The following is a 23,818-nucleotide window of genomic DNA, read 5'->3' as shown; positions in this document are numbered from 1 at the left end:
TATTATCTTCAAGGTAATGGTGGAACAGCCTTGTAGTTAGTTTTCTATCCTCCGAAAAGTCAAATGGAGAAATAGGTTGAACCAAGTATCTGGGGCGACAGCCAAGTGGCAAAATTTATAGTTAGAATCAAAGACTTTTTGTTCCTTTTAAACGCTTCTTAGAGATCCTGTTTAAACAACCTCTTCATTATGAAAATAGCGACTTTCTATGCCTTTTTTATGGTGTTTGGAGACCTCTTCGTTATGAAAATAGCGACTTTCTATGCCTTTTTTATGGTGTTTGGAGAAAACTCATAAATACTACACACATTTTGGGATGGTTGTGCATCTTATGAATCAGCGGTGGCATGTAAAAAGATTTCTCAATATGTGAGAAATGTTGTAGACTGTTGTTCTTAAATTGTGTTCCCTTCTTCACTTTGGTGTTTGTGTGCTACCTTACATATTTTTAATGTTATTTTAATGTTATGCTTTGCTCTTTTGGTTAGGAAAGCTGCTTGCTACTAATATCTTTGCAGATTTAAGTTTCTGAAAAGCCTCTTGAATTCTTCCCCATTCCTGTACCTCCTTTTCCTTTGTCACAGTCTTGACCCCTTGAACAAGATCTGGAAATCTAGATATGGGCCAACTGATGTCTCAGTGAAAATAAGAAAAACTTATTATTCCTCAGTGCTTAGTTGAAGCCACCCGATATTTTACAGATTTTAACTTTGAGAGGGTAAGGGGGTCAGTCCATGCATTATCACGTGTGTCTTAACTCTATCAACTGACTTAGTCAAAAGGAGAAAGTTACTGAATTTGAAGACAAGTCTCCACGATGCTGCACAAACCAGTGCTGTTACCGCCTACCAGCCTACGCCTACATGAAAAAGGCTCTGGTTGTATTTTGCCTCTGAATAAGGATCATGGTCAAAAAGACACAAGAGTATGTGGTTAAGTACTAAACACTTTGCCTAAAGTGAGACAGTCTTATAGATTGTGCCCTCAGGTTTCTCAATTCACAGTCTAGTATTTTCTTGAATGAACTGCATTATCTTGTAAGTTTGTGGACTTATAAGAAGTCAAATGTTTTCACGGACTCCTCTCTTTTCCATATAGATGTCCAGAGGGCTTCTTGGGAGAATATTGTCAGCATCGAGACCCCTGTGAGAAGAACCGTTGCCAGAATGGTGGGACATGTGTGGCCCAGGCTATGTTGGGGAAAGCCACGTGCCGATGTGCCCTGGGCTTCACGGGCGAGGACTGCCAGCACTCGACTACGCACCCCTGCTTTGTGTCTCAGCCCTGCCTGAATGGAGGCACGTGCCACGTGCTTAGCCGGGACACCTATGAGTGCACCTGCCAAGTCGGTTTTACAGGTAACCAGTGGGACTCAGGCCCACACTTTCCTGTTCTCAGCAGGTACTTCCACTTAGTGTCTTTTACTATCATCTGGTTCTTTAGGGTCCCCCCCTATAGTACATGTTTATCATTATGGAAAGGAACTGGAATGTTCCAGTCAACTATCCCTAACTTCCTTTTGAAAGGGGAGAAAGAGAAAGCAAAAGGGTCAAATACCCCACAGTGGCTGACGAAGTGCATATGTCAGGACTGGGGATCACAGTTACTGCCCTGTCACTGGGAGAAAAGCTGTTAGTGTTGCTGGGAACTTCTTTCCTGAAGACTCCTCTCCCCAGATGCTCAGGGCACTGGCTTTTCTGGTTTCTAAACTGGTTGTTTCTTTTGCTTCTCCGTTGTCTTGTCCTTGTCCTCATGCATTTAATTTTTGTTCTTTGGAACTCTGTTTTGAGCCCTCTTTTGAGCCATATGACAGCTTTCCCCAGGGAATCTTGCTCTCTCCAGTTTCTTCAGCTGTCATCATCTTCATCCCCTGCTGATGACTCTCACGATCATCCTTTTTGCTTCACACTGGTACTGACATTCAGGCTCATATTTCTAACTATCTATTGCATATTATCCTTGGAAATTCAGCAGGTACCTGAAACTCAACATGTCGATATAGATAGTGACACCAGTGTACCCTCCAAATACCCCAAGCTAGAAACTCCCTCTCATTTATCTGTATCCCACGTGGACTCAGGCATGCATCTTAATCTGAGTTACTTCTCACCTGTCTACTCCCCTCCATTTCCTCTTCTGCTGTGTAGTTGACATTCATGTCCTTTCTCACCTGGACTCCTGCAGTTGTTTCCTAATTGGTTTCCTCACCTCTACTTTCTCCCCATCTTGTTTACCTGTCACATTGCCACATCTTTAATTGTACATGCAAATCTTCTCACAAACTTACCTGCTCACCATGCCTAGTGACTTTTCATCATCTGCAAAGTAAACTGCAGACTCTTTTACTTGGCTTTCACAGCCCTTCACAGTCTAGGCCTTGCGTCTTTTTATAGCCTCACCTCCCCACAAGCATCTCGCCTTAGTGACGCCAGCGTTCTCATCATTTCCTGAAAATGTCATACTTCCTGTTGCCTCCATGCTGTTGCATACCCCTTTGCTGGAATGCCCTTTTCTACATTTGGAGATTGCCTAATGTTATTGTAACCTCTCAGTGACCCTCTCATGATTCCTTTACACAGTTAGTCTCTGTGTTCTATTATTTTATGTGTCATAGTTTGTTGTAATTAATTTTTATGTGTTTCTCATCTGACTGTATTATGAGTTCTTCACAGGTGGGTCTGAGCTTTATTCAAAATGAACCATAAGTGTTTATTAACTTAGTTGTGAAAAGGAGAACTATTCTCTGTTTTGTCCTCCAGTATATCAACAATTCTGTAAATCTAATTAGAAAATGAAAAACACACTCAGAAAACTAGACTGATTCATTCAGTTTGGAATGCTTGTTCTATTGGTTTTTCATTAAAAGGTGTTACAGTTATATCTCCATCATGACGGTGACAGCATTGATACTGTGAGTCACTGAAGAGATTTGGTGGTTGAGAGAATAATTTTTCCTGATTGTCAGTTTCAAGTTGTTTTGCTCCACAAGGCAAGGGAGGGCATATCCACTTAAAAGATTTTAATCCTGACTAGTGGAAACGGCAGTGATACCTTCTTCATAATTAAAACGTTACTCTGAAATAACCCTCAAATTAAAGTGGATTCCTTGCTATTAAAAAGATCTCTTCTTGGTGGTCCTCAGGGTGCTAATCATCTTTATACATCTGCCACTTTCATCCACCACTTTAGGAACCACCACAGGTCAAGCTTGCCCTTTTAGTTTTGGGATAGCTCACTACCCTACCTCATCAGACCTTATGAGCTCATGTCACTCATAGATGAAAAAAACAGAGGCAGAAGGTGAGTGCTTGTACAAAACATATATGGGAAACCAAGGTCAGCAACCTTCTGGTTTCAGTTGTAGGCAAATCCTCTGAAATACACTGCTGGCAGAAGTAACCATTTTTATCTGTTCTCCACTGTAGGTAAGTACTCTGAGTAGAAGGAAGGAAAATGGAAAATGAAGGTCCCTTCACGCTGTCTTCCCTGAAGTACACGTGCTGCACCTGGATTTTTTTTTCACCTTTTCCCTGTGATTTGATACTCCTGTAGACAGAGAGTTCTTCTGTGCACTCGTGTGCCACGTCTCTCCCTTTCAGAGAGTCTGTCATGACTCTTCCTTGCTTTTCTATGGGGAGGTGGGGTCAAAGATTTGGATGTTTACCTAGACGACCAATTGGAGTATTAACACATTCAGGGGATTCTCAGATCTTCAGTTTTGAAAAAACTCGAACTCATGAAAATAGAAAGCCACGAGAATACCGAATTTACTAGTAGCATAGGAGTATTTTTTTCCCTCTCTCTCTCTACCTCAGATAATCTGTTTTGATTCCTTGAGATCGAATACTGTCTTCCTGATTCTTTCTAGTGCTTTCCTACCTGAGAGAGTCCACAAGAATTGCCTTTCTAGATCTTTATTCTTATGACAGCTTTTAGTTTTTTTTTCATGCTTAAGAAGCCGGAGATTCTTCATTTTCTTCAAACACATCCAGCACTATTTTTGTCAAGACCACAATTAACAAAATGTTTCCCGGAATACGTGTGTGTGTGTGTTGTGTTTAAGGGAAGCAGAAGTCATATTGACTTGTTTTTATCATCTAAGAGGTCTGTTTAGTCCCAGTGTATTGTGGAAAATATTGGTACACTTTATTTTCATTCAAAAGACATGATTTGAGAGCCTACTCTAGGGATCGGAGCCCTGCTTGTGTGATAGGTGACAATAAAAGAAAACAGCAAACTTGGGGTATGTGTTTGCATGTGTAGGGGTGTGTATGTGAGGGAAAGGGAGTGGGTCGGGGTTTGGGTACCTGAGTGGAGCATTAAGGATGACTTTATGGCAGTGGTGACTTATGAGTAGAGTTGTCAAGACAGTGGAGCCCACTGGGTGAACAGCAAGGAAGACGGCCTTCCAAACAGAGGAAGTATCTTAGGCAGAAAGAGGTGTGAGACACTAGGTGGATCCACACCCTTCTGTGCTGCAGGGGTTCTTGTAGCGTCCTGTGATTCACCTACAGTCACTCCTGTGCCCCACTGAGTCTTTGTGTCTCAGCTAAGGGCCCTGGAGAGTGCTCCTGTCCGATGAACCTGGGGAGGCTCTGATATGGGCTCCTGTACAGTTCAGAGAGCTTAGGGATTCTCCACGCAATGGCCTCCTTACGTCACCTGTTGGGTGGGAGATATGGGGTGGGATGGGGCTGACACCCATTTCTGTGGGCAGTGCTTACTTTTGTTACCTTTCCTGTAGGTAAACTGTGCCAGTGGACTGATGCCTGCCTGTCCCACCCCTGTGCAAATGGAAGTACCTGTACCACTGTGGCCAACCAGTTCTCCTGCACATGCCTCGCAGGCTTCACAGGGCAGAAATGTGAGGCTGATGTCAATGAGTGTGACATTCCAGGACAGTGCCAGCACGGCGGCACCTGCCTCAACCTCCCAGGCTCCTATCAGTGCCAGTGCCCCCAGGGCTTCACAGGCCAGCACTGCGACAGCCCCTACGTGCCCTGTGCACCCTCCCCCTGTGTCAACGGAGGGACCTGCCGGCAGGCTGGTGACTTTACCTTTGAGTGCAGCTGCCTTCCAGGTAAGGAGTCCCCCTAGTGTCCTGGCTTGGGGGATGCACCTCCAGCGGGAAGGAAGGGGATGGGGTGTGGTTCAGTGTTCCTTGAGGAAGTGTCCTTCCCCGCGGGGAAAAGGGGAAGTGAGAATGTTGTGTGGGGTGGTTTGCTGGTGAGAGAGGAGTTTTATGGGCCCAGTGTGGTCCATAAACTGAGCAGGGGGTAATTTAACATGTCAGAGTTTATGATGATGAGTGACTTGGAAATTGTTTATTGTCCTTTTTGGAGGAACAGTGAGAAATAAGAGAAACAGAGCTCTGGGAAAGGATTGATAAGTCTATAGAATGGAAAGGAACATAAGGAGAATTAGACATTGAAAAATTTATATGTGTGATTAATAAAATGCTTCAAACTGAATTGATAGTAATAATAAATGATCAACTTTCTTATATGCTTTTACCTCTGATGGAATAATGGATTATTTTACTAGTTACCTGATTGCACCCCCCTACTCTTTTATAGTTTTCCTTGAAATTCTGGTCTTCAGAACCCTCTCTAACTTTGGGGTAACCCTACCCAGACTTGAAGCTGAAGACTTTTGCAACTGGCGTGGTGGTAGTGCTCTGTTAACAAGTGAGCACTTTTTGATGAGTGCTAATAGATTATGTATGGCACAATGACACATAACCCAAGATAGAAGCAAAAGAGGAGTAATATGTGGGAACTTGGGGCCCGTTGTTCCATAGGATGGAAAAAGGAGCAAGGCTGGCCAGTTCACTAAACTCCTTATAAAACTGATGAGGAGGCCGAAAACTGAGAATTTTGATTGAGAACAGAGCACAAGTGGCTGGAGCAGATGAATTACTAAGCAACAAAGATTCTGTTTTTATACAAATATCCTTAGTGCAAAAACAAAAGAATGAAAAACTGTAGGGGGGAATAACGTGCTGAGTAAGCAGAATTGCCTCAAAAAGCTGTTCTAGCCACTCTCTTGGAGTAGGAATCTTAGATTCTGGTGTTGTGGATATGGGTCACATGTAATGGGATCGTGTGTTTTCTCTTGTGGGGATTAAAGGTCATGTGTTGGTCTTCAGGATAAAAGCAAATGGTAATTTATTCATTTCATTCAGTTAAAATTTTTTGGCTGCCAGCTATGTTCTAGGCACCATCCTGTGTACTTGGAATACACAATACAAGACACTGCCACCTAATAGAAAAAGATACCACTTAACCATAAGCCACAAAAACAAGCTGTTTAATTGCCTTGCTTTCAGTTTCTCTTTCAGTGAAGAGTAGATACTGCTGTCATTTTAGACACGAAATATTTATTTACCTAATATTACTGTCATCAACATTATCTTGTAGAAGGAATAACTAAAAGGTATCTTTCTTCACTCCTGCTTTTGTTTGCATTTTAAGGGTTAAAAGAAGGAAACAGAAATGTAAACAATTTAATTTTGTGAATATTCTAATAGTCTGGTATTCTAATAGCCTAAGTGGCTAGTAATTGAGGTTAGTGCAATTTATTGCTGACCACTAAACGTGTCTTTTAGTTTCAAGAAAATTAGTTTTAATAGTTGCCTAGGACAGGAGGTTGATTTGGCAGCAAAGTACTAACGGGAAGTTAGAGAAGTCAATAAAGGAAGTTTTTAGCTGGGAGAGAGTGATTATTCACTCCCATAGCCTCTGCATTGTTATCCATTAGCCACGATAAGAACCTTAGGGAATTCTGAGAGTGTGTCCAGGAAAGGATCTGTCAAACCAGAATAGTATCTCCTCCTTGAGAAAGGAAATAACCAGGGATTCCACAGCTAGAGGCTGCCAGGGCTGGTGGGATGGAGTAAGGACGTCTTGGCTGTCTCTTATACTCCACTTACAGTTTAAAGCAAGACTTTTTTTTTTTTTTAATATACTGATGAAGTGTGTGTATGTGTGTGTGTTTGGGATTGGGATGGGGGTGCAAGGCTGGGGGCAGAAGATTTGGCAAAGAGCAAACTAACATTTATTTAATGCCTTTTATAAGTCAGGCACTGTGCCAGGTACTTCTGCAGCCATTAGCTCTAGTACACAAAATCCTTGGGGATAGGTATTATTGTTCAAGTTTTCCCAGGTGAAACAACTCAAGTTTTGAGATGTGAAGCAATGTACCCAAAGTTGTACAGATGACATGTGGTTAGGCCGAGTCCTGAAATCTAGGCAGGTTGTTTCCAAATGTTAACTGCTTGTCTGCTCCTGAAGGTGGCTTTGAAATGTCTTAAGACTTTTTGTTAAATGTTTAGGGATGTATGGGTTAAAAAAAGTAGGTTCATGTTAAAATAAAAAGGAGATACTTCTAATTATAATCGATAGTATTTGTTATATACCAGCCTGTGTATGGGCTTCCCAGGTAGCACAGTAGTACAGAAAGAAGACACAAGAGATGCGGGTTTGATCCCCTGGAGTAGGAAATGGCAACCTGCTCCAGCATTTCTTGCCTGGAAAATTCCATGGACAGGGGAGCCTAGTGAGCTACAGTCTATGAGGTTGCAAAGAGTCGGATATGGCTGAGGGACTGAGCACATGCCTACAGGCTGCATATGGCATTATGCAGATATCTAAAAATAGTCAAGTAGGCTAGTTGCTGCCTTTCAGGGTCTCATGATCTGAAACAGATGATGTCAGCTTGGACAATATATAGAAGGAAATTAAAAAAATTTAAAACAATAGATGATGCAATAACACTGTGAATAAATAAATAAATATATATACAATGTGTAAGATTTTATGCTCATTGTTTTTATGTCCTAGGTGGAGTTTGCAAAGTATTAACTTTATTTCCACATAGGGAAATAATGTCTGGAGATTATTTTCTTTTACAGAGTCCTTTTTATAATGAAATACTACTCTCCTGTCCTTCCTGCATTGCCCCCAACACTAGTCAAGAGACTAAAATGTTACTTAAAATAGCAATCACTATCTCAATGTAAACAGCACCCTTATTCGAAGAGAATCGTTATTTCCATTCTAAAGATGGGGAAACCAAGCCAGTGACAGGTAAAGTCACTTTTGTCCAGATTCTGCAATTCTCAGATGGCTGCTTCCCACCACATTTCAAATCTTGGCAATTTTAACTGAGGCCTGCCCTAATCACCCTATTTCAGATTGTAACCTTTCCCTTCCGCCTTCATCTCTGGCCTTGGTGTACCTTTTCTTTTCTTTTTTGGTAACGCTTGCCATCTTACTGTGTAATTTTCACTATATAATTTACCTCATTATGTCTATTGTTTATTGTCTGTCTTTCCAAATTCTTCTGCCTCTTCTCCTCTCCAGAGTAAAAGCTAGGATCTCTGTTTTCGTTTGGTGATGTATCCCAAGCACCTGGAAACCGTGGCAGGTATATAATAGACACACGCCTTCTGACTTTACAGGCCGAGTTTAGTATAGTACGGTAGTACTGAGAGCATAACTTTGGTCTTATTTTCTTCCTGGTAACTGCTAGACTTAGTCTAGCTTCTCCTTCTGTACTGGTTTACACTAGTACTGAGTAAAAAGAATTGGAATTCTTTTCAACTCTAAAACTCAGTGAGCCCCACATAAGTTAGTGATTATATTTGAATGGTTATGATATAGTTCTTTTCCTGCAAAGGGCACTATAGTTACTGAGATGATTTTAGTATTATTTTAAGATTGATGGGGGAATTAAAACTTTAAATATGACTCATCCTGAGTAATAAAGAAAGAAATGTTTCTCAATAGAGGGAAGGAAAAAGGAATATATTCAAGAGGGAGCTGATAGAATGAAACCAAGGAACTGTATTTCATCTTTTCCTTGGTTCAGCAACTGTTAATAACCCAGATCCTTCCATTAGGTAAAGCTTTTAAACTGTAAGGAGGAGTACTCAGCTAGAATAATTTTAGCTAAAGAACAAAATAGAAGATACATACTTGAATCACTGACTCCCAATATTTTGGGGTTTATGAGTTAAGCTGGTTGTATGCCTGTGGATATATTAAGAAGTAGCAGTGTGCTGTTTGCATCTCTTGGCTTTGCCTGCGAGTTCACAGTTGGACTGGACAATCCCTGATGGGCTTTCCCTTTTTCTTTCTCTCCTATACCTCCTTATTCCTTTATGATTTTTAAACTTCATAAAAAGCTGCCCAATCTGTTCTCTCCAAACAAAGAAGGTTTATCTTTTGTAAATCACCCCTATACTTTACAGGCTTGATTATATGTAATATCCCTATATCATTAAAATAAAGCTTAGCCACATTCTGTGGCTTTTGTGTCTGCTCCGCAATTGCTGAGCTTAAAAACTCTTAGAAATAATTCCCTCTTGCATTCTCATATGCACAAGGCATGTGACGTTCTCTGGGGTATTATACTAATCATATTCTGGCAGATTTCTCTGGAGCAGATGCAGAAATTATACCGTTTTGCAGGGCACATTCTTTTAGCCCCTTTAGTTTGGGCCCTGAGTCTGGTTTTTCTTGATGTTCCTTGAAGTTTTTCATATCCTCCCATGCCTGACAGTTTTGCCCCTGCTATCTCCTAAGCCTTCTATCACCTACCTCCCCCCCCCACCCTGCCTTTTTGTATAGAATTTATTCCTTGTGATGTGCCAAAGGCATCTATTTCACTGAAATGCCTTCTGTATTCCCCACCCCTGGGGGGATTAGAGATTCTCTTAAGATCTTTCACAACCTATGTACCTCTAGCACAACACTTATTAAACTGCCTGTTCATCCTTTCTAGTAGACATTCTCATCTTAACTACCCGCCCCCAGTATCCAACCTCGTGCCTGGCACAAATTGAGACTCAGTGAATATTTGACAAATGAATGAATTGAATGTGATAGAGAAGAGCATTCCTATATTCTGTAATTAAAAAAAAAAAGTTTAGAAGTTATTTCTTTTGAATCCCTTTACTCATTTCTCTGACTTCTTAGGAGGTAAAGTTAGAAAGGAAAGTAGAGCTCATTTGGGAGATACAGAGGGAGGTGGCTAGGAACAGCAGCCTGGGTGGGTGATGGGGCTAAAATTCATGGGCCACCCATGGGGTCAGTGAGCTCACTGGGGCCCATTCAGAGGATGGATGAAGTGTGCCAAGGAAACTAGTGGGATGGAATTGGAACCAATTTGCTCTTTTAACAGGCTTCTTTGCAGAGGGCAGGGAGAGAAGGTAGCCTGTAGCTGTTTACCTTTGGCGCCTTTGTCCAGTTCCAGGTATCACTGGGTTTTCTTCACTCTCTTATCCCTGTGCACGGAAGCTCTTCCTAAGGACCTTCAGCCTGGCCTGGAAGAATCCCAGTTGTGTCATCTCAGCTTTGAGGCTCTCCTCTTTGAGCCTCTGCACCAAGTCTTTCCACCGTCACACCTCCTAGGGACTAAAAATGAAAAGATATGGAAGCACTCTTGAGAGATGCTGCTATCTGTGTGGGATGACAAGTTCAAAAGACACTTTTCTGCTCCCCACCCTCCCTGTCATTGTTTATCAGTTACGTGGCCCATGGTTTTATAACAGCACAGTCTTAAAAATGTTCCTTCTGAGTTTAATTTCTTTCTTTTTGGCCTTTTAAGGATGTGAGTTGGCTTCGAGCAGCAAACTCCTTTTAGTACAGTCATGTGAGCCTTTCCATAAGTCGGCTACACCCATCCCACCCACAGGTCTGGAGACTTGTCTGCTTCCCTTTCCCTTAGTGATTGCACTGTAACTTACTCATTTAAGCCACATCCATCCTCTGCACCCCCTTACCCCTATGTTGGGTGGACTTTTTATAAGAATTTGCTAGTTATTTCCAAAAAGAGCCCCGTATCTCTATTTTTAAAGCATAAATCCTGTATTAATTTTCAAGGAGAACTGATTTGGCTAGAGTTTTTTCAGATATGGGAACTTTTGACCCAAGGTCAGTTTTGCAGATTTTTGGAAGAGAACTCTGGGGTCCCAGAGACCATACTGACCAAATCTAGGTAAAGTTTCTGGTTTAGGACTGACTCCTGCCTCCTAGCCATGTATAGTAAGTCAGCTATGTGGCCCTTCTTCATCTGTAACATAAAAGGATTAGAGTAGATAATCTCTAAGAGATGCTTTGATCCCATTGATATATAATAGTATTAGCTAATATGTATAAAACACAGTGCATCAGGCATTGTTTTAAGTGCCTTTCCTTCTAATATAACAGTTTTATTGAGATATAATTTTCATACCATTGAATTTTATTTTAAAGCACACTATTCAGTGGTTTTGAGTATATTTACAGATATGTGTAACCATTACCACATAAATTTTAGCTCATTTTTATATGACTTTGGAAGAAACTTTGTTCCTGTTAGCAGTCACTCCCTAACCTGTCCCCCACCACCCCACCCCGCACCAACTCCCTCTCAGCACTAAGCAATTACTCATCTACTCTCTCTATAGAGCTGTCTATTCTGGACATTTCATATAAATGGGAACACATAGTATGCTTCTTGTTTATGCATTATATTCCATTATATGGATTTACCACTTTGTATTTATCCATTCATCATGAAATAGACATTTGGGCTGCTTCTGCTTTTTTTTTGACAATTAAGAATAATGTTGCTGTGAACATTCTTGTACAAGTTTTTGAATGGGCATACATTTCCATTTCTTTTTGGTTTTACTTATGAGAGGAATTGCTGGGTGGTATGGTAACCCTATTTAATCTTTTCAGGACTGCCAGACTATATCCCATAGTGGCTGCACTATTTTATTAATACATTCCAACCAGTAGTGTATATGCTATGCCATGCTAAGTCACTTCAGTCGTGTCCAACTCTGTGCGACTCCATAGATGGCAGCCCACCAGGCTTCCCCATCCCTGGGATTCTCCAGGCAAGAACACTGGAGTTGCCATTTCCTTCTCCAATGCATGAAAGTGAAAAATGAAAGTGAAGTCGCTTAGTCGTGTCCGATTCTTAGCGACCCCATGGACTGCAGCCTACTAGGCTCCTCCATCCATGGGATTTTCCAGGCAAGAATACTGGAGTGGGGTGCCATTGCCTTCTCCGAGCAGTGTATAAGGATTCCCAATTTCTCTATTACCTCACCAGCACTTGTTACTATCTGTCTTTAAAATTATAGCCATTCTAGTGGGTGTGAAGTGATAGCTTATTGTGGTCATGATTTGCATTTTCCTGATTGCTGATGCTGAGCATCTTTTCATGTGCTTATTGGCCTTTTGTATATCTTCCTTGGAGAAATGTCTATTTAGCTCCTTTACCCATTTTATAACTGGATTATTTGTATTATTATATTATGGATATTGTATTTTAATTTTGTTGTAAGAATTCTTTGTATCTCCTAGATATATGATTTGTAAATATTTTCTCCCTTTCTGTGGACTGTCTTTACTTTCTTGATTGGCATTCTTTGAAACCCAGGTGGTTTCAATTTTGATTAATTCCAAACTGTCAGTTTTTTCTTTTGTGACTTGTGCCTTTGGTCATGTATAAGATATTTCTATCTAGCCCAAGTCTCATTTCCTCCTATGTTTTATCCTAAGAATCTTATCATTTTAACTCATACATTTTTTAGTTCATTTTTGTTTATGGGATGAGGAAGGAATCCAACTTTATTTATTCTTTTGCATCTAGATATTCAGTTGTTCTGGCACAATTTATTAAATTGTTTTTTTTTTTCTGTCTAACTCATTTAATCGTTAAAACAACCTTTCAGGTAGGTCCTGTTAATTAGTCCAGAGAGGAAAGAAAGTTTAACTATTAAGCATATATAATATCTTGCCCATGTTCACTCAGCTACTGCATGGAAAGTGTGAGAATTAAATCTAGGCAGTTTAACCCAGAGGCCATACTTCAACCGTGAATTAACTCTTTCACCTATTTGCCTTTCTGCCTAAATAACTACATAGTGACAGGTAAGAACTATCTCAAAAATAGTGATGAAAAGAAAACATTTTATTTCTTATATGTTATGGTTATGTTGAAATGTTTCTGCTTTCTTAATTTGTCTGTGGTTGGTGAATTCTTTTCATTGTAACACTGGCTAATATAAATTCAAATAGTTTGGCTACAAAGGCTTCATCACCTCCTTGACACCTTAGCCAAACATATTTAGCCTTGGTCACTAGGGAGATCGAGTTGGGATGGCTGGTATCAATTCTAGGACACCAGCAAACCACATGGGTTTCTAACAGTGGTGGGCCAGGACCCATTTCTCTCCCACATTCTGAAAGTATCCAACTTTTCCAGAGAATGTTTCCATTTGAGAGCACTAGACCAGAAACAGGGACTTCAGTTGTTGTTCAGGGACGGTACTTTGCGGATCTATAGATTTGCTCTCACTTCATCATAATTTTGGGTGGACTTAAGCGGTTCAGCATTTACTGACTCAGTCCATTTGAAGGACTGTCATATGATTAAACAGATACGAGTGCATGCTAAGTCACTTCATTCATGTCCAACTCTTTGTGACCCTGTTGACTGTAACCTGCGAGGCTTCTCTGTCCATGGGACTTTCCGGGCAGGAGTACTGGAATGGGTTGCCATTTCCTTCTCCAGGTGATCTTTCCAACCCAGGGATCAAACCCTCATCTCTTATGTCTCCTGCACTGGCAGCCGGGTACTTTACCACTAACACCACCTGGGAAGCCCAGAAGATATTTGAGTAATATGATTAATTTTTTAAAAATCTGAGTCTATAAATTTTTTCATAGTCTTTCTCAAGCTTACTTAATGACTCATCTGCTTGCATGGACTTCTTAGCAAATACCCAGAGAAATAGAATTCTCTTCAGTCAAGCGTCCAATTATCTCCATCTTCTACAAAGTGATTTCCTTTGGTCTCTGGGTAATTTTTTTGGTTACTTGGTTCATACTCATGTGCATGACTGCAACTGTATTCAGAGAAACCAGCTGTGTTCCAGTGTAGCAGAGCAGATGTAGACCACCACAGTAGCTTCTGCTAAGGAATGAAGAAAGCAAGGCATGATTGATGTCTGCCCACTCACCAGACTGCAGTGTCCTGAAAGCAGGAACTCCGTCTTTTACTTGACTATACCAGTGCCAATATAAGACCCGATATGTGTTTTGAGTAAAAGAGAGAAACTTAAGGGACATTCTGAAGAGGCGAAATATTTAGTCATATGTATTTCAAATAAGGGAATGTTCAGTAAACTTCCTCTCTTAAAGCTGATAGTCTTCCATTTTAATAGTTAAGAGATTTGGTAGCAAGGAAAGAGAAATAAAAAAGCCCAATGTATAAATTATATAGGACTTCCCTGGTGGCTCAGATGGTAAAGCATCTGCCTACAATGCGGGAAACCCAGGTTCAATCGCTGGGTCGGGAAGATCTCTTGGAGAAGGATATGGCAACCCACTCCAGTATTCTTGCCTGGAAAATCCCATGGACAGAGAGGCTACAGTCCATGGGTCACAAAGAGTTGGACACGACTAAATGACTTTACTCACTCATAAATTATATAGGGGAACATGCTATGTGCAATTACGGTGAAGTTTGATGTGCTAGTTTCATTTTTCATAAACGGGAAAAATCAAGAGGAAGGAAGCAGTGCTATAAGTGTGAAAAGGAGGATGAACAATAAGAGTTGGCAAGTGTGGTTAGTAATAATGACACCCCATCTTCAGATGGCTTTTTATATTTGTGTTGTCCTTACGATGTGGCACTTATAACAACCTCGAAAGACAGGCTGGGCAGGTGCAGCCAGACTTATTTTACAGATGAGGAAGCTACTTTGGAGCTTGTAATTACCAAGTATTAAATGGCTTATAAGCAGTGAGGTTAGAACTTGACCCTTATCTTCAGATTTTCAGTTCAGTATTTTTTTATGTCTCCCTATTCTCCCCCGTGATTTTCCCAAGAAGAAAACAAAAAGGAATTTAAATTTAATTAGGTGATCTTTTATTTGTTCTTCTCATTAATCTAGCATGGAGCTGAGGAAAATCTAATACCCTTTTTTTTAGAACCAGCTGTCCTGAGTAGACATTTATCTTCACTGGGATTTTATTTCATGAAAACACTTTGAAATACTTGTGAGGTAACTGTGAAGGCATGTCATTGGCATAATGTTTCGTTTTAGCTGTCTATGCCTGAGGCAAGAAAAGACAGAAGATTGAGGGATTTTTATATGGTGAGTCTTGGGTTGACCATCTGCTGTCAGTGGAACTGTAATAATGAAGTCAGTCTGTTCTGATGACCATGTCCTATGGAGAAGAACAGATCACATCATCTCTATGAGAATTTATCATTTCTTTTAATCCTTCTCTTACTAGGTTTTGAAGGAGTCACCTGTGAGCGGAATATAGATGACTGTCCTAACCACAAGTGTCAGAATGGAGGGGTTTGTGTGGATGGGGTCAATACCTACAACTGCCGCTGTCCCCCTCAGTGGACAGGTATGTATGGTGTGACAAACCATTCAGAATGGGGCATGGGTCAGTAAGCAGAGGCAGGTTGTTATTGAAGTGGGCCCCTTTTACAACAGTGTCTGTGCTACGTCATTGGGTATAGTGCTAACCGCATATGTCCCCCTGTGTTCACTTAAAGAAATACTCTCACCGACATTTATTGGGCAGATGTTCTGAACTCAGTACCATGCTAAGTGCTGTAGGACAGCTGTTCCTAACCTTTCTGGCACCAGAGACTGGAAGATCTCTGGTGGAAGTTTTTTCCATGAACCAAAAGTGGGAGAAGGATGGTTTGGGGATGATTCAAGTGTATTACGTTTATTGTGCACTTTATTTCTATTATTATTACATCAGCTCCACCTCACATCTTCAGACATTAGATCTTGGAGGTTGGGGACCGTACTGTAGAAAATAGGAGAAAGAGCATTCCTGAAAGACTCTGATGTTATTATCTGGCAAAGCAACACATTGCCTGGAACATAGTAGATGCTTATTAAATATCTGAGAGGAAAAGAACATAGTTAAATGCAAAAATATAAATATTCTTACCATATACAAACAAAAGGTTAACTGTGTGAGATAATAGATGTGTTAACTGATCTTATTTTGGTAATCATTTCATATTAAATATGTCTATCAAATCATCATGTATATACTGCTTAAACTTACATGTATGTTATATGTTAAATATAGCCCAATAAGGCTGGAAAAGGAAAAGAAACTACAACTTGTCAAGTTTCAGTGTAGTATCAATGAATATTCTAAATTATATGAAAAGATTATTAGAATACTCTTCCTTCTGCTCTTCTGTTATCAAGCTAAAAAAAACCCTGAAAATAAGTTGTACAGACGGGGAGAGTTCAGAGCTTATTGTCTGTACACAGAAATCTATCTCATCTTATTGTTATGACATAATTATGAAGGTTGGGCAGGTCCTGTTGAAGACATTATTTTTATGACACCTGTCTACATTTCTGTATTTTCCTTTTTTTGTATCCTTTTTTGCACATAGATTCTTCTGCCTCTGACATTAGAAGAGTAGATTTGCTTAAATTGACAACGATTTGGAAGTTTATAATGTTGTCTTCTTTTCTTATTTTTGAAATTGAGTCTGTATAGACATTTAGTTCCAATTTCTGTTTGTATGTATTTATCTAACTGAAAATGGAGACAAGTAAGAACTGATTAAGCAATTAAGAACTGGGCCTTTTGGAGAGAAGTTGTTCGATTTAATATGGAAACCCAAGAGCAAGCTAATGTTATTAGGAAGAAGCTATAGTACCAGCAAAGGATTGCGTCCAGCAAAGAAGTCCAGATCTTGTATTGCTGTTGTTACTACCTGATATTCTTCAGCATCTCCAAATTGCCTTCCCTCATCTAAAGCAGCTAATTATTTAGAGTACTCTTTAGAGCTGTAGCCTATGAATAGAAAAAGACTGAAAGGATTTAGAACTCCAGTAACATGATTTCCTGGAAGGGCTTTTCTGCTTTTAATCCCCAAACTGTCTGTTTAAAAAAATACTTTCCCACTGGGTTTCCCTAAAGTTGGACTTCCCCTAGAATTTCTTCTTGGTATCTTAATCCTAGGACTTCACTCCCAACGTTCTGGTCTTGCTGTCATATTCTCTCTTCTCTTCAGATTTTGCCATTTCTGTGGTGATTCCCCCCCTGCCCCCCATAGGCCATTTTTTTCCAACTTAAAAAGATTACTCTGTGATGATCTAATGGGAGGGAAATCCAAAAGAGAGGGGTTTGTTTTATATATATATATATATATATATATATATATATATGATTCACTTTGCTGTAGGGCAGAAACTAATATACTCCAATAAAAATTAATTAAAAAATAAATAGAAAAGATTACTGTAAAGTTAATTATGTGACAAATAGTAACTGGAAATATTTAATTTTTCTCTTTTTAATGATCCTCCCAGAAGTATTAGGCAGGATGAATACATGTTAGGAACTTGACCTCACTCTAAGTCTCTCCCTTGCCCTGTGGGAGAGAGTTGCTCTGTGTGGTACCAAGGCTCCTGATGACAATGAAGATTAAATGATAATTGTGATTTCATTGTTGATTTTTCTTTGATACCACAAATACCCTTTGAGTTCCTGCTTTGATATTAATTAGGAAAGCTCAATCTTGGGGAAAGGTTTCCCAGTGAAATTACATTTCACCAAAATTTCTTCCCCCAGGTTGTTTAATAGTACCTTTTTTCCCTATGAAAGTCCTTAAAAGATGGTTCTTGTTTCATGTATTTTTGTACTGTTTTTCTAGAGGGGATGGCAGAGATGATAAATATATTTGGTGTGTCAGTATTTATTTCTTTTGACCTGCTGTCATATAAGGTACGCTTAGTCTTTGGTTTCCTACCAGTTTCCTTCCTCTTTTTACTGATGCCAGTCTTTGATTTCCAGTTGACAACCTTGTTTTTTTGTTTGTACCACATCCTATGTCTTCGCTTGCACCGTTTCCTTTTTAATACTCATTTATTTATTTGCTTTTGCCTGGGCTGGGCTTCGTCCGTACTGTTCCCTTTTTAATACTCAACTATGCATAAATGTTTATGGCAGCTTTATTTGTAATAGCCAAAACAAAGCAAAGTTTTTCACTGGGTAAATGATTCAACAACCAGCAGTATATCCATACCATGGAATACTACTTAGTGATGAAAAAGAACAGAGTATGAATGCATGCAACGACCTGGATAAACTCCAGATAATTATGCTGGATGAAAAAGTAATCCCAAAAGGTTGTGTACCATATGATTCAACTTAACATTCTTGAAATGACAGAATTATAGGAATGGAGAACAGAGGAGTGGTTTCCAGGGGTTAAGGAGGAGTTTGGTGATGGGGGAGGGAATTGCATTTGTGGCTCTACAAGGGCAATATGAGAGATCCTTTGGAGGATGTAAATGTTCTGTATCATGACTATATCAATGTCAGTATCTTGGTTGTGAAATTGTGCAGTAGCTTTGCAAGGTGTTACCACTGGAGGAAACTGGTAAAGGGCACAATGAAATTTCTCTGTATTATTTGTTATAAGCTGCATGTGAATCTACAAATACCTCAAAATAAAAATAAAAGTATAATTTGAAAAAACAACAAAACAAAACAAAACAAAAAAATATTCATTTATTTATTCGCTTTTGCCTGGGCTGGGCCTCTGTTGCCGCATGGGCTTTCCTCTAGTTGCAACGAGCGGGATCTACTCTCTAGTTACAGTGCACAGACTTTTCATTGCAGTGGTTTCTCTTGTTATGGAGCACAGACTCTAGGGTGTGTGGGTGCCATAGTTGCAACTCCCAGGCTCTGGAGCACTGACTCAATAGTTGTGGCACACGGGCTTAGTTGCTGTGTGGGCATGTGGGATCTTCCTGGACCAGGGATCGAACTGTGTCTCCTGCGTTGGCAAACAGATTCTTTACCAGTGAGCCGCCAGTGAAGCCCCACACCACTTCTTATCTCTAGATTTCCTTCTCCACTCCTTTCCCTATAGTCCTCACCAGTTTTGCCTGCCAGGAGCAGATCAAATGGTTACCTTCTTCAGGAAGCCTCCCATGCCCTATCTCTAGGCTAAGCTAAGTGTTACCTCCTGGGCTGCCTTACTACCCCCTACATTTCTCTGTGACAATGCTCACTGCATTAATATTGGCATTATTCTAGGCTTGAGGTAATAGAATGTGGGGTCATTGAACTGTTGATGACAGTAGATACTAGAGCTCTTTACAGATCTTTGCTGTCAGTAGCATATAGCTGAGTTCCTCATTATCCCAGCCCCAGCATCATTCTGAGAAGAGTAGAAAAATTGGGGATTGTAGGGTTCCTATTTATATTGGTATTAGAGCTATAAATAAATTCACATAAGTATTTTCTGCTTTGTCAAAATTACAGAAATTAATGTGGCTAGGGGCTGAGAGTTAACTGATGCTTATTAGCACCTAAATAATGTGCTGATTACAATATTTTATTTTGTGTAATCTTGCAGTAACTGTATGAAGGGTAGAGTTTTAGCTATTCTTTTTACAGATGATAATAGATATTCAGAAGGGTTAAACAGTTTACTCATGGCTTATAATAGTTGGATTAGGGTTTGAATCTAGGCTTGTTGAACTCCAAGTCTGTGCTCAAATCTGTGGTCTTTTTTTTTTTTTTTTAAGTACAGATTGACTGACTCTATGAGTTATCTTTAAAAATATTTTTATTAAGGGCTTTGAGTCTTTTTTAATGGATTGAACATTTAATTTATAGTTTTATTATTCTAGGTAATATATTCTGATTTGTCCTTTCTCTGTGTGTGTGTGTGTGTGTGTGTGTGTGTGTGTGTGTGTTCCTGGTTACTTAGAGATTGGAAGTTAATATTAAGTAAATGTTTTATATTCAATCTGGTGGTTTTTTCATTATATTTCAAAGGCTTATTGCAACTTTGTTCAGAATTCCTTTTACAATTTTCAGCTGCAGAGTTGAGGTATGAACTGTTTGTCTGGCTTTTGAAAAAATTGAGAAGGAAGGGTTGGAGCCCGCTAAGAGAGGAAATTTAGTTGCCAGCTATCTGAAAAAAAAAAAGAAAAAAAAGGTTGGAATTGTGTAGTTAAAAAAACTTAGGTATCAGTTTGAAGTAAATGGAGATTTGGGAATTGGCCACATTTTTAATGAGGAGAGCCTGATAGGTACCATGTTATTTTCATAAGTTCACCTACAAAGGCAGCTTTGATCTTTTGTAGCAAGTTCTAGACTTCAAGATGACCAGAAATTTTTTCCAAGTTGACTCATGGTTTGATTTGGAATAAATGAGTCATATTGCCTTTCTTCAGAAGCTTTTATTTACTGTTCACAGAACTGCTATCTCTTAATTTCTTACTGAGGTATTGGGAAAATAAATGGTGCAGTTAAAAAGCTTTTTGAGCTTTTCATTTATTTAGTAGACAGTTATCACGTAAGACATTTCAGGTCCATGCTGTTTGATATGGTAGCCACTAGCCACATCTTGCCATTGAGTATCTGAAATATGACTGGTCCAGACTGAGAAGTACCTCAACTGTAAAACACTTGATTTTGAAGACTCAGTATGAAAAGTTAAATATCTCACTAATAATGTTTTAAATATTGATTAGATGCTAAAATGATAATGTTTCAAATACATTGAGTTAGATAAAATATAATATTTAAATTAATTTTACCTTGTTTTCCTTTGTTTAAATTCTACCAGAAAATTTTAAATGACATCTGTATCTCTAGGGATAGTTCTATTTGACAGCATTCCTTTGATTCAGGGAGGTTCTATGTAGAAACATCCTCTTTGATCCTGAGTGGCAGAGGGAAGGAAACTATCCTCAAGGGGCCCTTGTATTGGCTTCACTATGGGGAAAGTATGATGGTTTCCATGTCAGGTGTGGACAGACCTGTGTCCAAGCTCTGTCCAGAGCGCTTTTACCTGACGTGTTGTCTAGAGTAGTACTAATTTGTACCTACAAAGGTTACTACTGTTCCAGACAAAGTAAAGTCCAGGTGGAAGAAAGAAATCGATGTTGGGAGTTGGGCAAATGGTTTACTTTTTAAAATAGGAATCCGGTTATAGAGGTAAGTCAGCAGTTAGATGTTTCTTTAGGAAGTAGAAGTTTACCTAAGAATTTGATGAAGCCTGAGCACCAATATCTATACTGTTACCGCATTTGGCTCCAAGCCATCTTACAAGAGCAGTTCTGCTCTGGCAGATATCCATTTAAGAAAATATAAAAGGCCCCCAAATTAATCGAAGCAATGTAGACTAATGTTTTGTCTACATAGGTTGTTATTCGAATTTTCCTTTAAAGGTTCATTTCCTTCAGAATTAAAATTGACTCTAAACTCAACTCACGAATTCCTCTCTGGCAGCTTTTGGTTTTGGGTTCACTCCTAGGGCAGACGTGATTTATTTTCCTGTGCTTGTTATTAACCCAGAAATGTAATTTCAGCTTGGGCTTGGAATCGTGCTTTGGGACACTAAGCAGAAGTGAACAATGGAAGTTAGGTGGACAGGAGTCAAATAAAACCGACCACATTTTCTCTTGGCTCTCCTTTATGGCAGGATGAGCCTGAAGTGTTAGTTAAGATTCCCTTTGCTGTCAGTTGCTCCAACTTCAGCAAAAAAGTTTTGGCATGAATCAGAAGGTATACATACTGCCAGAGATGGTGTCTGGGAATGGAGTCTTTTCATGCTATATTTTTATTTAGAAATCAGTGCTCCAAAGCTGTTCTCCAGAATAAGGCTTTTCTCCAAACTAGTTTTCTGTGTTTTTAATACTATAGAAATGAAGCTTTTTGGTTGAGAATGGAAACTAAGTATATCAGGGATTGCAGACATTTTTTTCATTTGTATTCTGCATGGAGGAATGGAAAAATGCATCTCCCATTACAATTTATCTGCTGTCAACTTGATTGTGGGGACTTGAAATTAAGCCTGGTTTTTGGAATTCTGCTTCCCCTCCCAGTTTCAGTGTGCTATCAGTTGGGCAGACTGCCAAGAGTGTTAACCTGAGGCACTTTCATCCCAGAGGTCTCAGAGCTGATTAATAGTCATGTTAGTGGGAACAGGGCTGAGTAGTTACTATAACCCAACACAAAATGCAGGGGGTGAGACTGAGGGATCTTTTCTGTCTTCATGTCCATGACTCCCTGCCTGACTTTTGCTCGATCCCAGAAAAGATCCAGTTTTTACTTCATGTTGTAAGGTAGCTTCAATAACAGATATTTGTTGAATAACTAACAGTTATATCCAATACACTGTGCTAGATGCTATGAGTGAGTGAAGTCGCACAGTTGTGTCTGACTCTTTGCGACCCCATGGACTATCAGGCTCCTCTGTCCATGGGATTTTCCAGGCAATAGTACTGGAGTGGATTGCCATTTCCTTCTCCAGGGGATCTTCCCGACCCAGGGCTATAAGAGACACAAAGAAGAAATAAATCAATTCCTCTCTTTGATAAATGATCACATTCACTAGGAAGAAATAAGAAAGTCTACACATAGCCACAAGAGAAGTTAATAAGTAGGAGTGATCATGAGTTTGAAAGAAGCATGGATAGGACTTGTGGACCATCTGAGTACTTGGTTGGGTTAGGGGGAAGATTGAGAAGAGCTAACATCTATTTTTAAATGTGAGTGATGGGAGAATATGGAGACCTTTGACAGAGATAAGGAAATAGGCTAGAGATGATGATGAGTTTGAGGTGAGTTTTCCAAGTGAAAATGTTCAGCAGTAAGACTTAGGCAATCAAAATAGAAGTAGGTGTTAGAGACTCAGACTTTGAGTCTTACTTTTGGTTGCCTGGGAAGTCTGTAAGGAAAGTGTGTGGGCTGAGAAGGCCAGAGGGTTTGGACCTGTTTGGATCTTAAGTCTGCACTTCAGAAGTGAGGAAAAGGATCTAAAGAAGGAAGGTGAGAGAAGGGAGGACTGAGAGTTCAGAAGAAGCTCTGCCGTTGTAGCGTCACTGAGTCAGGAGTGCATTTCAAGACTATGCCTTTGGCGCAACTCTATATGCCTCTGTTATAGCACCTGCAGTGTTGTCCTGATCTTACTTATTTATATGCTTACCTCACATGATACACTCTTAGCCTCTAGAGAATTAGGAACCTGTCTCACTCATTTTGGCATTTCTAAGACCAATTTTAACAAATGATGATAATGAAAGAATGGCAACCAGGAGACTCAAATATTAATGTTAATTACAGAGAGTTAGTCAGAATTTTTGAGGTCTTTAGAAATCTTCTAAAATGGAGTTTCCCTGTAAAGGCGAGAGGAAAGCCAGATTGCAAGAGGTTAGAGAGAAACGTGGGTGTTGAGGGAGGAGTAAAGGGAGAAGTGGATTAGGTCACTTATTCGAATTTTGTAGGGGTAACAAAGGGGAGGGGGAGGGAGAAAGAGAGAGAGGGGTACTGTGCAGTAGCTTCAGGGGACAGAAACTCCATTCATGTGACCAACCCTAGAACCTTGGCTAGACTGAGAGTTAAGGCAGCTAGGAGGGGTTGGTTAATGAAGTGGGTTATTTAGGAGTGCTTTACTCTTTGCAGGGCTTTCCTAGTGGCTCAGACGGCAAAGAATCCACTTGCAATGCAGGAGACCCTGGGTTCAATCCCTGGGTCAGGAAGAGCCCCTGGAGAAGGGGATGGCTACCCACTCCAGTATTCCTTCCTGGAGAATCCCACTGACAGAGGAGCCTGGTGGGCTGCAGTCCATGGGGTCACAAAGAGTCAAACATGACTGAGGAACTAACACTTTCACTTTTCATTTTACTCTTTCGAGTTTTAGTGGGAAAAATTAGGTGAACTGGTTGTTGGGAATGGGAAAGAAGGGTGATTGAAAGTTATAGGCAGAGAGTGGAAGTACCAATTTG

At 39.9% G+C, this 23,818-nt stretch overlaps 1 protein-coding gene across 6 annotated transcripts in view; it reads left to right on the top strand.

The window, feature by feature from the left end:
* NOTCH2 (notch receptor 2) overlaps nt 1–23,818 on the top strand; it is a 212,622-nt gene that overhangs the window by 112,706 nt on the left and 76,098 nt on the right. For all 6 annotated transcript variants that reach the window (XM_060401816.1, XM_060401813.1, XM_004002392.6 and 3 more), the window contains 3 exons: nt 1,099–1,358; nt 4,745–5,080; nt 15,306–15,428. In XM_060401816.1, the coding sequence (XP_060257799.1) occupies nt 1,193–1,358; nt 4,745–5,080; nt 15,306–15,428 (625 nt within the window). In that variant the 5' untranslated portion in view covers nt 1,099–1,192. The remainder of the gene's footprint in view (nt 1–1,098; nt 1,359–4,744; nt 5,081–15,305; nt 15,429–23,818) is intronic.

This window comes from Ovis aries, chromosome 1, assembly GCF_016772045.2.
Source record: "Ovis aries strain OAR_USU_Benz2616 breed Rambouillet chromosome 1, ARS-UI_Ramb_v3.0, whole genome shotgun sequence".
In the NCBI taxonomy this organism is placed as follows: Eukaryota; Metazoa; Chordata; class Mammalia; order Artiodactyla; family Bovidae; genus Ovis; species Ovis aries.
This window is presented reverse-complemented; position numbering and strand designations above follow the sequence as displayed.